This window comes from Aulonocara stuartgranti (assembly GCF_965226115.1).
Source record: "Aulonocara stuartgranti genome assembly, chromosome: 13".
Lineage (NCBI taxonomy): Eukaryota > Metazoa > Chordata > Actinopteri > Cichliformes > Cichlidae > Aulonocara > Aulonocara stuartgranti.
The window spans coordinates 30030487-30045176 of NC_138949.1; the positions used below are offsets into that span (position 1 = coordinate 30030487).

The 14690-nt window shown below is 39.6% G+C and overlaps 1 protein-coding gene, 1 long non-coding RNA gene and 1 pseudogene across 3 annotated transcripts in view; 1 reads left to right on the top strand and 2 right to left on the bottom strand.

Moving 5' to 3' along the window:
* The window catches only part of LOC309721004 (solute carrier family 22 member 7-like), a 7901-nt pseudogene extending 6084 nt beyond the window's left edge, over positions 1–1817 (bottom strand). The window contains exons 1-6 of the transcript XR_014280735.1: positions 1662–1817; positions 1169–1572; positions 862–965; positions 510–664; positions 205–373; positions 1–54 (exon numbers count right to left, since the gene is read on the bottom strand). The exon at positions 1–54 is cut by the window's left edge and continues 67 nt beyond it. The product of XR_014280735.1 is annotated as a solute carrier family 22 member 7-like (transcript). The remainder of the gene's footprint in view (positions 55–204; positions 374–509; positions 665–861; positions 966–1168; positions 1573–1661) is intronic.
* Positions 1818–4469: 2652 nt separating this feature from the next.
* Positions 4470–6372, top strand: LOC309720511. The gene is made up of 3 exons (XR_014280498.1): positions 4470–4782; positions 4987–5074; positions 5773–6372. It is a non-coding gene; the product is annotated as an uncharacterized lncRNA (long non-coding RNA).
* A 2486-nt stretch (positions 6373–8858) lies between these two features.
* On the bottom strand, positions 8859–11358 carry LOC309719924 (uncharacterized protein). Its single transcript, XM_082556354.1, has 2 exons — positions 9875–11358; positions 8859–8905 (listed from the first exon to the last, which is right to left on the bottom strand). The coding sequence occupies exons 1-2, from the start codon at positions 10383–10385 to the stop codon at positions 8892–8894; spliced, it is 525 nt and encodes a 174-aa protein (XP_082412480.1). The 5' UTR covers positions 10386–11358; the 3' UTR covers positions 8859–8891.
* Between the last annotated feature and the right edge of the window lie 3332 nt (positions 11359–14690).

Sequence of the window (14690 nt, forward strand, 5' to 3'; positions counted from 1 at the left end):
GCCCTTTCCACTTTACCATTTGCTAAAAGCCAGCGAGCAGATTCAGGAATCCACCTACAATTATAATCATACAAAATAATCAACCATTAATTACAACGATTATAAGTCAGATGTGGGAAATACACTTCCAAAAAATGTCATGAATTAATGTTGTTATGAATAAAAAACATCTGTTTTGTTCCCCTGCTGTTGTACTTCACTTACCACCAGGTTAGAACTGCGAATCCTAACGGGGCTGTAACTGTCATGGTCAACGTCCGCCAGTCAGTGAGAAGAAAGGCCATCCCAGCCAGCAGCATGTAACCTACAGACCAGGCCAGGCTGCCAATCACCCCAATAGTTGACCTATGACTTATGTCAGCCCACTCAATGGCTGAAAGGTATGAAAAGTACCAAAATGAATGATTATTAGTTTATTGTTAATTATGAATTTTAAACCTACAACAACTGATTTTAGGGGCGCAACATGTGATGTGTTAACATTTTTTGAAGGCAAAAAAGTCATTTACTGAGAACTATTGAGATGATGCTGATTCCTGTCAGTGAAAATCCAGTGAAAAATCTCAGCACTGCAAACAGTATGTAGGAGTTTGCAAATGTGCTGGAGAAGCCGAACACGATCGACAAAATGTAAGAGACCAGAAGCATGGTTTTTCTCCCATACCTGGAAACAGCACAGGAAGTACATTTTCCCATAACAACCTACAAAGGCCTCAAAGGGGTTTCACAAATGTAAAAGTACAGTCATGTTTTTTAAGTGTGGTTTTGACCAAAGAATTATCACAACTATTATTCCTTGTGCACGATAAATTTAACAATGGAAAAACAAATGCATATCCAGCATAAAGTGAACTGCCTTACTTATCACAGAAGAATCCAAAAGCTAGGGCTCCGATCATAACTCCAACGAAGAATATTGTGTTTGTGGTTTTTGTCAGGCTCTTTTTATCACAGACAAGGTTCCACTGGGAAAGAAACCCACAGAGGAAAGCATCATTTAATTTGATCCATTTAGGTACTAGTTTCTTCTATTCAGGCCAATGTAAGGGTCAATATTTTTTTAAATAAAATTTGAATTTCATGACAGTCAATTTATGTCACACACATCTGTGCATGTTTTTTGTTTTTTGCAATATTAGTTTTTAGTCGTACACTATTTTTACTGTACCTCTGTGGCCAGCGTGGAAATGAAGGTGGAATTGTCATAAACCCATCCACTCTGACACCAAACTGTGGGCAGGTCAGTGCGGTTGGAGTTGTTGGATAAAAGCTGAAACTGAGGCTCTGCGAACATCTCACAGGATTTCGGCTCCCCATCTTCTCGTACAGGAAGGCTGACAGTCAGTTTCTGCTCCTGAGTTAAATTTCTGAAGAGTTCTTCTGAAGACTTCTCCAGCGTGCTAATGTCACAGTGGTGAGGGGGCACAGCAGCAATGAAGTTATTTAGTAAGAAGTGACAGGGGAGAACCATCCGCGAGGTGCACAGCAGGATGAGGATGGCGATTTGGAAACGCCCAAACCCATCGATTTCCTCGAGGATGGTCTCAAACTTCATCTTTGCTCTGCTTATGACTGCAAAAGTAAGAGGTTTAGAGTTAGTTTAAAATGTCAGAAAGTTAAAGATGTGAACATGTATCAATACAAAGACTGAGATTACTCACCTGCATAAAAAGCTGCATAGGGTGCATGCACTCGAGCTGCAATGTCCTCTTCTGAGTTCTCTGCCCCCTTTTATATGATAGGGTTGGATTTAAGCTCTTCAGAAATTTGCCTGGCAAACTGACTTGATCATTAACTTCAGGGTGACCTTTGAACATCATTACATTGCAAAATATGTCAAAGTCCAAGTTGGTACTCCAAGTTACACATTGGAGAAGCTAGTACAAATGTCAAATGCCCCTTAACCCTCCTGCTACATGAATGTAAGGACAATAAAATTTAAATAATGCAAACCGCAAAACCAAGCAAACAAATGATCTCCATAAAAAGCTTGTGACATTTCCCTTCATAAAAATCAGTAAGCGAAAGTGACTCTGGGAAAGGACAAAATGTTCTTACTCTGATCTCCGTGTCTCGGGGTCTCTGTGTGGGTACCTTCTACAAAGTTCACAGTTCAATAGAATGCAGATTTTAAGGCAAATGCCTCAAACAAGCTAGGCTGGTTAGTAACCCATCCACTGATAACCCTCAGCCACATTTTAACTTACAAGTGTTAGTCCTTCTTCCAGGAACAATTGAGCTTCAGACACGCCGCACTCTGCATACGTTTAGGAGAGAAATGATGTAATGCTCGAGGGTCACTAGTCAGCAAATATGACAATTAAAATAACTGATTGGATAGCACTTCTAAGATATTAATTCTCTCACAGTTTATACCTGTGTACATTATTAAATTAAGATTTAGTCATGAACCGTTTTACTTCACATCTGTTTCTAATGTATTGATGTAAAGTAAAGTAAGTAAAGTAAAAATTTATTTATATAGCACCTTTCAAGATAAAAATCACAAAGTGCTTCACAGAAGCTAAAACCTAAAAATAAAAATCAACCAAAAGCAAGTTTAAAACCATGGTCGGCAGCGGCAAAGCCAAACACAGGCGCCATCATACCGGAAGATGTTTCACCTTTAACAATAACAATGTAAAAATCAGAAACAGATACAAAAGAGTTAAGAAATACTACTTTAATTCACACAGATAAACGAAACATGTCAGTTTAATCAATTACACAGAATAGTACAACATGTATACATGTTTTTTTTACTTGGCTACATGTGTGTCAGTGGATGTTTCAACCATCCATCCATCCATCCATTCGCTACCGCTTATCCTTTTCAGGGTCGCGGGGGGTGCTGGAGCCTATCCCAGCTGTCATAGGGCGAGAGGCGGGGTACACCCTGGACAGGTCGCCAGTCTGTCGCAGGGCCAACACACAGGGACAGACAACCATTCACACTCACATTCACACCTAGTGGCAATTTGGATTATCCAATTAACCTATCCCCACAAGCTGCATGTCTTTGGACGGTGGGAGGAAGCCGGAGTACCCGGAGAGAACCCACGCAAACACGGGGAGAACATGCAAACTCCACACAGAAAGACCCCGGCCTGATGGTGGAATTGAACTCAGGACCTTCTTGCTGTGCAGCAACAGTGCTAACCACCGTGCCACCGTGCTGCCCTATGTTTCAACCAACCAAGCTTATTTAATTATTTAAGTGTGTAGAGCAGGGGTGGCAATTCCAGGCCTCGAGGGCCGGTGTCCTGCAGGTTTTAGATCTCACCTTGGGTCAACACACCTGAATCACATGATCAGTTCATTACCAGGCCTCTGGAGAACTATAAGACATGTTGAGGAGCTAATTTAGCCATTTAAATCACCCGAGGCCTGGAGTTGCTCACCCCTGGTGAAGAGCAACAATAGAGGAACTGCAAATGTTACAAGCAATTCCATTGAAGAACCATCTGCACACTGCACAAAAATTACTTTTCAGGTTTACAATTTCCTGCTACTTGGAAAATTAAAGAGTAGAGGCCAAAAGGTCAAATATCATGCAATTTGAATTTGAAAATTGCATTTTATGCTGGATACTATTACAGATCATCGAATCCTCACTGAATCAAAATTAAATTAATATTTAAGAAAGAGGGGGCCTCTGAAAATTAGCATCTACTTCACCATTTTTGAAAATAGTCAGAGGTTAAAATGTATTTGAGTTATTTCTGGTTTTAGTAAACAACTTTTGATCAAATAGCTGAACCACTTTTTGTAGCATTTTATATGTTTTTTTTCCCCAGCTACAGATGTGAGAGACAGAATGTAAAAGTTAGCAGTGCCATGCTATCATGGTGCTTTTGTGATTTTTGTTTGGGAGTTGACCTGCGCAAATACGCATGATGATAAAACACTGTAATTTGGAAGTTCAAAGTTGCATCAGCAAGATATTTCCTCATGTTCAAAACATTCTCCTCATTGAAATCATATCACAAACATCTGTGATGATTTTAAGCAATCTGGCAGGACAACATTTGGCTATGATCACTTGCAAACCTGTAAAAATCATTCTAAATTTGGGAATAAACATGTCTTCAAGCATGAGATTGTGTGGGTGTTTTTATGGGGCAAAAAAGTCCATCAGAGGCACAGTTCTTAAGTGGAGTAACGCACATGTTCTAAATATTGGGATATATGTAAATACACTGTAGATATTTTCCACATCAAGTAGTAATAGATGAAAAAAGGGAAAAACGCATAATTTTGTTTTGAATAACTTTTTGTAAGAAGAATTTAAACCATTAACTTACATTACTCAACTTACCTGCAAAAGTCTTGAGCCACTTTCTTCTTTGCTTCCAAGGAGCCAGAGTTTCTTGCGTGTTTTTAAAGTGTTCTTGAGAAATGATTCTTCAAACTTTCTGAAGGTTTTTTTGTTTGCTTCTCAGTTAAGCCACTTACCACTGACCCAGGGGCGGAGCGTGGGGGTGGCTTACTGGGCTTAAGCCCGGGTTGTTTTGTCAGAAGCCCGGGGTATTTTGGAGTGCAATTTTTTCATAGTTAGATGCCTGGCTGACAACTGTATAAAACAAAAAGTACACACAATATTCGAAGCACATAGTGCACACTGTGGGAATTTACGACTGTGCGTGAATCCCCCCCTGATATTGGTATGATCCAAGCTCAGGCACTAAGCGACTGAGCGAGGGGGCGGGGCAGCTGCTGCCCGTCAGTGCGCTGTTGGAGAGACGGAGCCAGCCATACTAAGGAGAGCTTAAGTTTGACCAGGTACCAAAGCAAATCATTCGTACCGTACAAATAATGTAAATATGACGGTGCATCACGAAAGATTGATATCAAACTGATCACTTGACCAATATTACGTTACTTGCTCTTCAAGTGAATCAACAAATGGCGAAATGAAAAGCCGAACAAATGCTATTTTTTTTTTTAGAGATTCTTAGCTTACGTGTGTTTATTTCATATTTTCAGTTCTTACCCTCCCCGACTAAATCGGTTTCAGTTATGTACTGAAATATAAGAATGGACATTAGAGGGTTCTTTCAAAGAAAAAACTCAGGTAAATGTTATTTTATATATTATGCTTTGTATGTTGTTCAGTATATTTGTATGCAAAACAAGAGGGATTTCAGTACACAGCAGGATATTCACATTTGTAACCAGATATTTACACTTTAGGGAGAAAACATAAAACATTTTTACTGCACAACATCAATTTAGAGTAAACTTTTGTTTTAGATAAATATTGAAATATCTTTTGAATTAGTTAAATGTCACAATAAAGAGAGACAGAGCTTTCTGTTTTTTATCACTTTCATCAAATTTAGGAGTACATGTACACTAAGTTTATTGTTAATTAATAAGAAAACTCCAGACGATTCCATTCTGAGCTGAAGAAGCTTCTGATAGGTTAGTAGAGTCCATGTGAGTAAACTGGTGGCACAGCTGTGGATGCATATAAGGCAAAACACAGAGCCTGTTTCTGTGACATGGGAAAATCAAGAGATGTCAACCAAAACACCAGGAAAAGAACTGTGGAGCTCCATAAGTGTGGCTCAATTTGAATACAATTTGGTGCCATTTGCAATTAAGAAATACAGACGATTTCTCTCTTTACTCTTAAAGTTAACAAATATGTTTTTTATATTTATCAATCTAAAAAAATAAACATTTAGTCTGATTTGATGTTACAATTAAAAAGTGTTTGTGTTTTTATCTGAAGAGTTTGTAAATATCTGTATATTTGATGATTGTCAGCACAAAGAGGGAGAGAGGAACAGAGAGGGAGATGGAGAATGAGGACAGAACAGAGATGAACAAGAGCAGGTGAGACACACATGTTAGTCAAATGGTTGTTTACCAAAAGTATCACCGTATCATAGGTACTCATGTATCTCATACCTAGTGTTTCTTTTTAGGTTTGTTATTTTTCAAATTCTATATTTATTAAGTTATGCAGGCTTGTTTGCACAACAAGGCTAAATAATTATATAAACCTTTCTCAATCTAAATATTGTACTTTGGTAAAAAATTAAAAAATAAATGTAGTGCAGGTCTATGATGATTTTTAGTGCTACTATCATCTAGTTCTGATTCTGGTTCTGTCTTGGTTAAGTCCCAAGTAGTCCTGATTTTGAACTGTTGTAGTCCTGTTTTAATTCTGGATCAGTTCTTGGTCTGGTTGAATTGGGGTTTAGTCCTCGTGTCTTGATACAGCCCTGATTTTGTTCTGCCTTGCTGCTTAATTAAAAAACTAGTTTAAGGTGTTCTGCACATGTGATATATATTTTTCCCTATATGAAGTCATTCTTTTTTGAACAAAACTCAAAACAGAGCCAATTAATCTTTCAGTCATTTCTACCCCCCCCCCCCCCCAAGGGGAAAAAAAAATCCCACATGCATACTATCCTTTTGGGCTAAGCCCCGGGTGTTTCAAATGTCTGGCTCCGCCTCTGCACTGACCTATCAATCAATCAATCAATCAAGCATAAAAAGGCACCTAAACTCAACAGACAAACCAATGTTGAGAAGTAGAGCAGAGCAAATAAAGAATTATGCCTATTTTTTCTTCAACAAAACATATAAAAGTGACCATAGTGGCTTTTTTCATAAGAATGCATTGGGTTTTTCTTTTTTACTCACCTTTTTTACTCACTATGTGTTAATAGACCTCTCTGCATTGAATTGTACTTCTTATTAATCTCTGTCTCTCTCTTCCACAGCATGTCTTTATCCCGTCTTCCTTCTCTCACCTGAACTGGTCACAGCAGTTGGCCGCCCCTCCCTGAGCCTGGTTCTGCCGGAGGTTTCTTCCTGTTCAAAGGGAGTTTTTTCTTCCCACTGTCACCAAAGTGCTTGCTCATTGTTGGAATTTTCTCTGTATGTATTATTGTAGGGTCTACCTTACAATATGAGGCGACTGTTGTTGTGATTTGGCGCTGTATAAATAAATTTGAATTTAAAAAAATTACATTAAAGGTATATAAATGTATAAATTATAACTGTTGGCTAAATTTGACAATCTGTATTTATTAACTGAGCAAGTGTTTTGTTTTAGTCATCTGAAACTGATTGAAGTCATGCTCAAGTACAATGGGTATTCGTTACGGTAGTGACCATATTTGGACACTAGGTGGTGGTGTAGCCTCTTCTTATAAAGATAAATTAAACTCAGCATGCTACAGCAGGTGAAATGACAGGATTAACACACTGAATAAGTAATAAGCTAGTTTGTCTTCCGTATTTAACATTATTTTCTCATAATTTCAGAGTGTCTAGTGCACTGGTCAAACGCACAGGACATAAAAAGGAAAAAAAGGGATACAAGTCCTTTTGGACTTTGTTTGCGGTTCACTATTTTGTTAATCAAGCATTAAACAGAATAAACCAGCAGCCCACACTAAAAGCAATTAATGTGACTGATACACAGCAGCAAGAGTTGTAAGAAAGCAAAGAGTCTCTACGATACTATATAAAAGTCCTCAAGCAAACCCTTTTAAAAGGGAAAAAAAATCGCAGAAATAAAGGGTTGGCACAAATGTCACGTGCAAAAAAACGTCAACAGCTCATTCTGGACAGTGGGTGACGGATTGACCGTGAATATATAGTAACTGTATCCGCACAAAACTGGAAAAATAAGGCCCTTAAAAACTTTTATTATCTTACATTCTTTCTGTGTGTAAACGACTGTTGATTAAATGCATCTATACTGAAACTGGAGAAATATGTCCCTTTGGTTTCAATTTAACAGGTAAACCTTGTTATCAGTGCATTTCACTTCAACCCATTTCAAAGGATGAATTAGAGTGGAAACTGTGAGCCAGGCCTGCTCGGATCACTTCTGAAAGAATGGTCAAAAATTCCCATAAACACACACTTAAACCCTGTGGAAAGCCTTCCCAGAAGAGCTGAATGTCAGGAGATCCTGAAGCCTCAGAACATGAAGAAAGGAAAATATTTACATTTCATTTTAACATCATTTGTTATTTAATATTTTTTATCGCTTTGTTCTAAAATTCAGAAATTGGAAAAAAAAAAACAAGAAAAAGTCAATTAATTTATATATTTTTAATGTTTCCTAGTTAAGACAATACCAAAACTTAAACACACTGTTTTGAATAATCATACATGTTCATTTATTTTAAAGAACATGTGAAGATTTGTGTCAACTCAGAGAGGAAAGCTTTCTGAATGTATATACACGGAGAAGTGCTTTCTAAATGACAATCTTTTATTTTTTACATAAAGTTCAATATTGAGTACACATACAGACAAATACACACATGAAAAGCATCTAAGCAGTCAAAGAGAGAAGCGTTCTCATGAGAAAGCTGATGTTTACCCTGCGGAAGCTATACAGTCTGCACCGTCTGTGGCTTTCACTTAAACACACACACTGACGGATGAAACGTCTCCCTGGCCATATGTCTGTGTGCTTCCCCTACGCACAGGAAGTGCCCTCGAGGGCGCCGAGAGGTTAATGACGCCACACTAACACAAGGTCAGAAAATGTAGCACATTGAATAACAAAATAACTGGAATGTAAGATTTTTTGCTTATAACTTTTCATTTCTGAATATAAAGATGAATAAGTAATAATAGTATTAAATTAACTAAAACTCAGCATTTAAATTGTGACAATTTACTTAGAAGACAGAGCTTTGTATTGAGCGCCTCTTTGGGCCATCGAAACCACAAAACCACAACTTTGCTATTCTGGTTTATTCTGTCTGCTGAGACACTGCCATTTTTGGCCAAAGGCATTTATTTTCATTGCTTGAGCTCGGCGACATACAGCAGACAGATGTGGTTGTGCAGTAATTGGTGCACATAATAAAGCACTTAGTAGTTAAAGAGCAAGATATTTCTGTAAGGAACTAGTAGACACCATCTGCTACAATAAGCAGCTTTATTTATACAGCACAGCTCTTCAACAAGTTAGTTCAAAGGTCTTTACAAACACAGGGGTGACAAAAAAGCCAGAAACAATATTAACTGCTTTAGCGTAGTGTTGGGCCAACTCATTGTACCAGAACAGAGTCAGTGCACCCTAGCAGGTGTCTGAACTCAGCTGGACAGATGAACATCAATATTCTAAAAGGTTTACAGTGGAGGTGGAGTGCTTTCTCTAACAAGTCACTCCAAAATGTCACATTATTGTTGAATTTGGGTGAGATCTGGTAACTGTAATTATATTATTCACACCATTTTTTAAACCATTCACTTTGGTAAATGGTAAATGGTAAATGGCCTGTATTTATATAGCGCTTTTCTAGTCCCTAAGGACCCCAAAGCGCTTTACACAACCTGTCATCCACCCATTCACACACACATTCACACACTGTTCACTTTCTCCCATGGGGCTTAAAAAAGAATCATAAAGTAAAGGTTATCGCTCATAACAACTTTGTATTATTTGCAAAGGATCCATTATTTTTCCTTATACTTGTTGTTTGCCACCTGTCTGTAGGTGGAGCAGCAACCTCTAGTGCTGAAAAGCTATGAAACTCTAATATAAAAGTACCTTTTAATGTTGGCAGTAATCCATTCGTTTTTTATATTGAAGCTATTCTGCTTATTCTCAGCTTCATATTTTAATTCTTGGAATCCACTACAGTTGATTTGAATAAATCCCAGTTTAGAAATGAAGCATTTTTATGTTATACTTGGCCATGATGCAGTCCTTCAGCTCATTTTGCATGAAATAAGCCATTTTTGCTACCCTCCCTTTAAATCAACTTTCTTCTGATTGGCTCTCCCTTGCAAATAGAAGGTGTGAAGAGCATGTAGGCAGGGTTTTCTGTGCTCAAAGCCAGAGCTGTGTCTGGTGAAAGTGAGGCTGATCTGGACAGCACACCACCTGCGGGCCCCGACCTCCGACCCCAGCTAGGTAGATCTCTCCTGCACGTTGTCCACCACCCCAGGCCGAGCACATCTTTCCAACGCTTCAACCTCCGGCTCCAGCTGGGCAGGACCTGCTGGCTCTTCAACCTCTGAGCAGGTGAATGCACAGGTGGTGGGGGTGGAAGTTGTTCAGCTGAGCTCCTCCAGGGAACAGGCACGGGTGCAGGCTCTTGCCGGGCACTAGCTGCTCCCACCCACGGAGTGTGTACAGGTGCAGAGGGAGGCTGTGCCTTGGGTGCCCTCACCCTGGGAGCCGGCACAGGTGTCAGAGTAGACCAGACCTCAGCCACTCGCACACATTTGGGAGACGCCGGTGGGGATGGCCGCGGTGGCGGCCAGGACCTGATCTTAGCTGCCAGATCCTCAATCACCTGCATCTGGTGCTCGGTCCGCTTCTGCGGCTCCTCCTGGTGAGGGTGTGCCACAGCTGCCTGTTCCTTCTGCATGGCCTCTAGGTCAGCCAACATTTCAGCCAATCTTGGGTTTTGTCACCACTGTAATAAATCCACGGCAGACCTGACCAAGTTTCCATGATTTTCAGCATGGCAGCAGTCGAACGCACACAGGAACAGCAACACAAATTCAGGACCTAATACAGACTTTAAAGCCGCGCTGCAGACCACGCTCTGCCACACACTGCCTTGTAGTTGTTTTGCCTCAGCCAAACAGTTAAGTTGTGGTTTACATCCTTGTCTGTCCACCTATGATGCAGTATACATATGTAGTCAGTAGTGGCCAAAAACTCACCTTTGATTACCATATTGCATTTACTTCATCAATTAATCCAAGTGAACATTTATCCTAGATTAGCACTGCGGGGTCTTTACCTTACTGGTAAGTGGTGCTATAGGAATAAAACTGAACAGATCTAAAGAAATTGTTCCTGACATTTGGGTTTGTTAGAACAGGACGGCTGGGTGACCACAGCCCTTTCAACACAGGGCTGACAGAACTTTTCCTCCATATATTAAAAAATACAATACCCAAAATAAAACATTAAAATAAAAATACATCAAGGCAGATTACTATACTAAAAATAAAGATAAAAGTACATTTATTGGGTTTGTTTTGTCAAACTTTGCTACTCAAAGACAATGAGGAGCAAAGCACAATTAAAAGTGCTTGTTCTGATGGCAACTTTAAACTGTAAATAGTAGCTAAGTGTCCACACTTGGGGTTTTGTGTTTTCTAAACAATGTGAGGACGCTTAAACTCCATGGTTCCAGGACATCTTTTTTCTCTGCTGCCATTTACACAACTACATTCACGCCTCAAAATATCTTAAAAGTGTATTTTGTGACCCAGAAAGAGTAATATTACAACTAAGTAGCTGCCGCCATTGTTGGAATTCAACTTTTGCGAGATCTCGCAAAAGTTTTGCGAGATCCCGAGTTAGTTTTGCGAGATCCCGAGTTAGTTTTGCGAGATCCCGAGTTAGTTTTGCGAGATCTCGCAAAACTTTTGCGAGATCCCGAGTTAGTTTTGCGAGATCTCGCAAAACTTTTGCGAGATCCCGAGTTAGTTTTGCGAGATCTCGCAAAACTTTTGCGAGATCCCGAGTTAGTTTTGCGAGATCTCGCAAAAGTCCGTCTTAATTTTTTTTTCTCCCATGTCCCCTGTGGGGCTCCGTAATAAAGCAATAAAGAGGACTGAAAAACAGGGACAATGAAAAGATAAGGGAAGAGTAAAAAAAACACCATTTCGGTCAGGCTAAAGTTTGGTGATGTATTTTAATGATCCAATCTGTTTGATTGCAACAGATTTCTAGAACAAAATAAAAGCCTGAATCTTACCGTAGCCTTGTATCATCTGTTGTTAGACTGCAGCACAGTGTAAAACTAAGAAATTACTTTACAGTCTCATTTTATGGTAATTCCTCTGTAAAATCACAACTCAACACTGTTTCCTACTTCTGAGGTACTTGTCTAAGTAAGAAACAGAAGAAAAACTTTTTCTTAAATCTCTCACCAATTATTTCTTTATTTACAGTGTGTGAAGGATGTGTTACAAATGTAGCGTTTTTATGTTTATTAATAGGGAATTACCCCTGACCGCTTTGCCACCCTGTCCCATCAAAAGGCTTATTTTTGTCGCCTTTCCTGATCAGGCAAACTGGGCTCTGCTGGGGTCAAACAGTAGAATGATTAAATAATCATTGCATAAGCTCTTTGTCTTTGTGCTTCCCAGATCAGAACAGTTCCTGAAAACAAAATTCTAGACTGGAAATGGTTTGATTTGGCCAAGCATTGTATGAATGCTGAGTAACTGTATTCCCACAGAAAACAGATTGTCAGAACTTATGTGATGTCAGATAGCCATTGTCTTACTATGTCACAGTAAAAAATAGCTGGGTTCCAGTGTAGCAAACATTGCTGATTATTAATAAAGAATTAATTGTTTTGAATAGCCATTTCCCCGAATGGGGAGGAGGGAGAGATAATAAAATTACACAGAAAGCTGAGACTTCTCACTTCAACAAATATCTGCTGTTAGTCAGTTTTACTGTTTTACTTACCATCAAGGCAAAAGGTTTTGGCAATGGCACAAATTTTGTGTTTCATTTTACTGCTTCAGTTTTTATTTGGTTTATATTTGTTGATGACATTCACACAATGCTAGCATCACAGGCTAAACACAGAAATGTCACCAGCATCGCTAAGGGGTCAAATTTCGCTAGCTGACTGGTCAGGTCCCACCCCCAGGTGTGTGTAGCTGTACTGAGCAGGGATTTTTCCTCAGCAACGTTTGCTGGACAAGGATTTGGGTAAAGTAAATGTTTATTGGATATTTATATGGTCTGAAGTCAGAAACAGTTAAATAAATAAAAATTTTCAGACACCGTTTTGAGAGAGATAATGAAGTTCATATAAACACTGAATTCTTTGGAAAGTATTCGATTGTGTTGATGTTTGGCTGTTTTTGTGTGCAGCCAAGATTTTCAGTCTCATCTTTGGTCAGCTCAGCTTTTCTTGTACTGCATCTCAACTATTATCTAGAATTGTGGCATGGTTAAAATCACTTGCTAATAATGACAATTCTCATATAAGCACTTTTCCAGTAACGCTGTTCTGAGTACCGACATTGTTCCTTATATTTCTATCACAAAGACAGGTGCTAATAGCAGCAAAAAGTAGCACTGACCTGGTACCAAAACTGCCTGTGCCAAAGTCAAAGGAAAAATGGACATCTGTGAATATAGGAGGGGCTAGCACAAGATAACTGACCTATTATCAGCATATGCCCCCAGCATATTCTACCTGCTATGACTATTACTTCAGTGTATGCTAGTAATGCAATGTAAACTTTGGCCTGTTGAAATGTTGCCAGTATGTGATACCCTGATGGAAACTTCCAGTCATGCAGAATGGAAATCAGACACCAAGCTCCTCTTAAAGGAACTACGTGTCTTTTAAGTACATTTTGTCGTCTTTAATTTTTACTTGGGATTTAGCAGAAAGCAGTTCCAAAGTATTACTGTCCAAGCATTGGACACATGCTCCTCCAGGGAGCCTATGTGTGCACAGCAGAATTTATTCTCTCCACTATATTTACACCAGAGCAATCTCTGCTGTAGAGATAGCAGAGATCCTTAAACTATAATTTCAGCATCCTTTAAAGGAACAGTCTAAAGAGCTTGGAAAGAAAAGCATCTGGACTTCTTTGAGTTACTTGAAGACGTTTCACCTCTCATCCGAGAAGCTTCTTCAGTTCTAAGGGTCAAATGGTGGAGTGTCCCAGATTCAAACCCAGTGGGAGTTTCCCCCCAAAGAGGGACAAAAGGACCCCCTGATGATCCTCTACCTAATCACATGAGCCAAGGTGTGAAAGCGGGTGTGGGTCACAATCAGCCAGGGTTTCTGGTGAGCTCATTGTGAAACCTAGCCCCACCCTATCATGTGATTTCCTGAGGTCAGATGGCCCAGGATGTGAGTGGGCGTTAAGGCGTCTGGGAAGGGATCTCAAAACTGGATTATAGATGGCAGACAGTTGGTGTCGTAAACCAGCGCCTCTATTCAAAGATGGTCGCTCACAGTGGACGTAAATGGCTTCTTTCACTCTCTTTCAAACCACACCCGCTTTCACACCTTGGCTCATGTGATTAGGTAGAGGATCATCAGGGGGTCCTTTGTCCCTCTTTGGGGGGAAACTCCCACTGGGTTTAAATCTGGGACTCTCCACCATTTGACCTTAGAACTGAAGAAGCTTCTTGGATGAGAGGTGAAACGTCTTCAAGTAACTTAAAGAAGTCCAGACGCTTTTCTTTCCAAGCTCCTTAGACTACGATGACCTGGATGACTGAGAACCTTCACAGACTTTAAAGGAACATATAATGAGAAAATTAATTCTAACCGCTGTTGGGATCCAGTAACTTGGTTGTCAAAACAAGATGTAAGGTATACCACGACTCTCTTTCTATCTCTCTCATGTTATAATCTAAAAGTGCTCTCTGATTTTAACATGGGAAAGTGCCTGTTTGTTTACAGCGTGATTCGAGCTATACTGGGGGGGGTCAGTCCCAGCTGAAGCAACGCAGTGTCTTGGGACTGAATCGGAAAAAAACAAACTGTTCCTGGATCAGCTTGTTGGAAAACAAGCTGAGTCCCCACTGCATTAGGCTAATATAAGAGTGGACAGAGAAAGGTTTTGACAGAAAAAAATGACTGAGTCAGGTCACACCCTTACAAAAGTTAGTTTCCTCTTTTTATCAGCTTATCTGTTGACGCTTCTCATAAGTAAAATAACTTGTTTTTGAGGGTAATATGAAGCTTTGA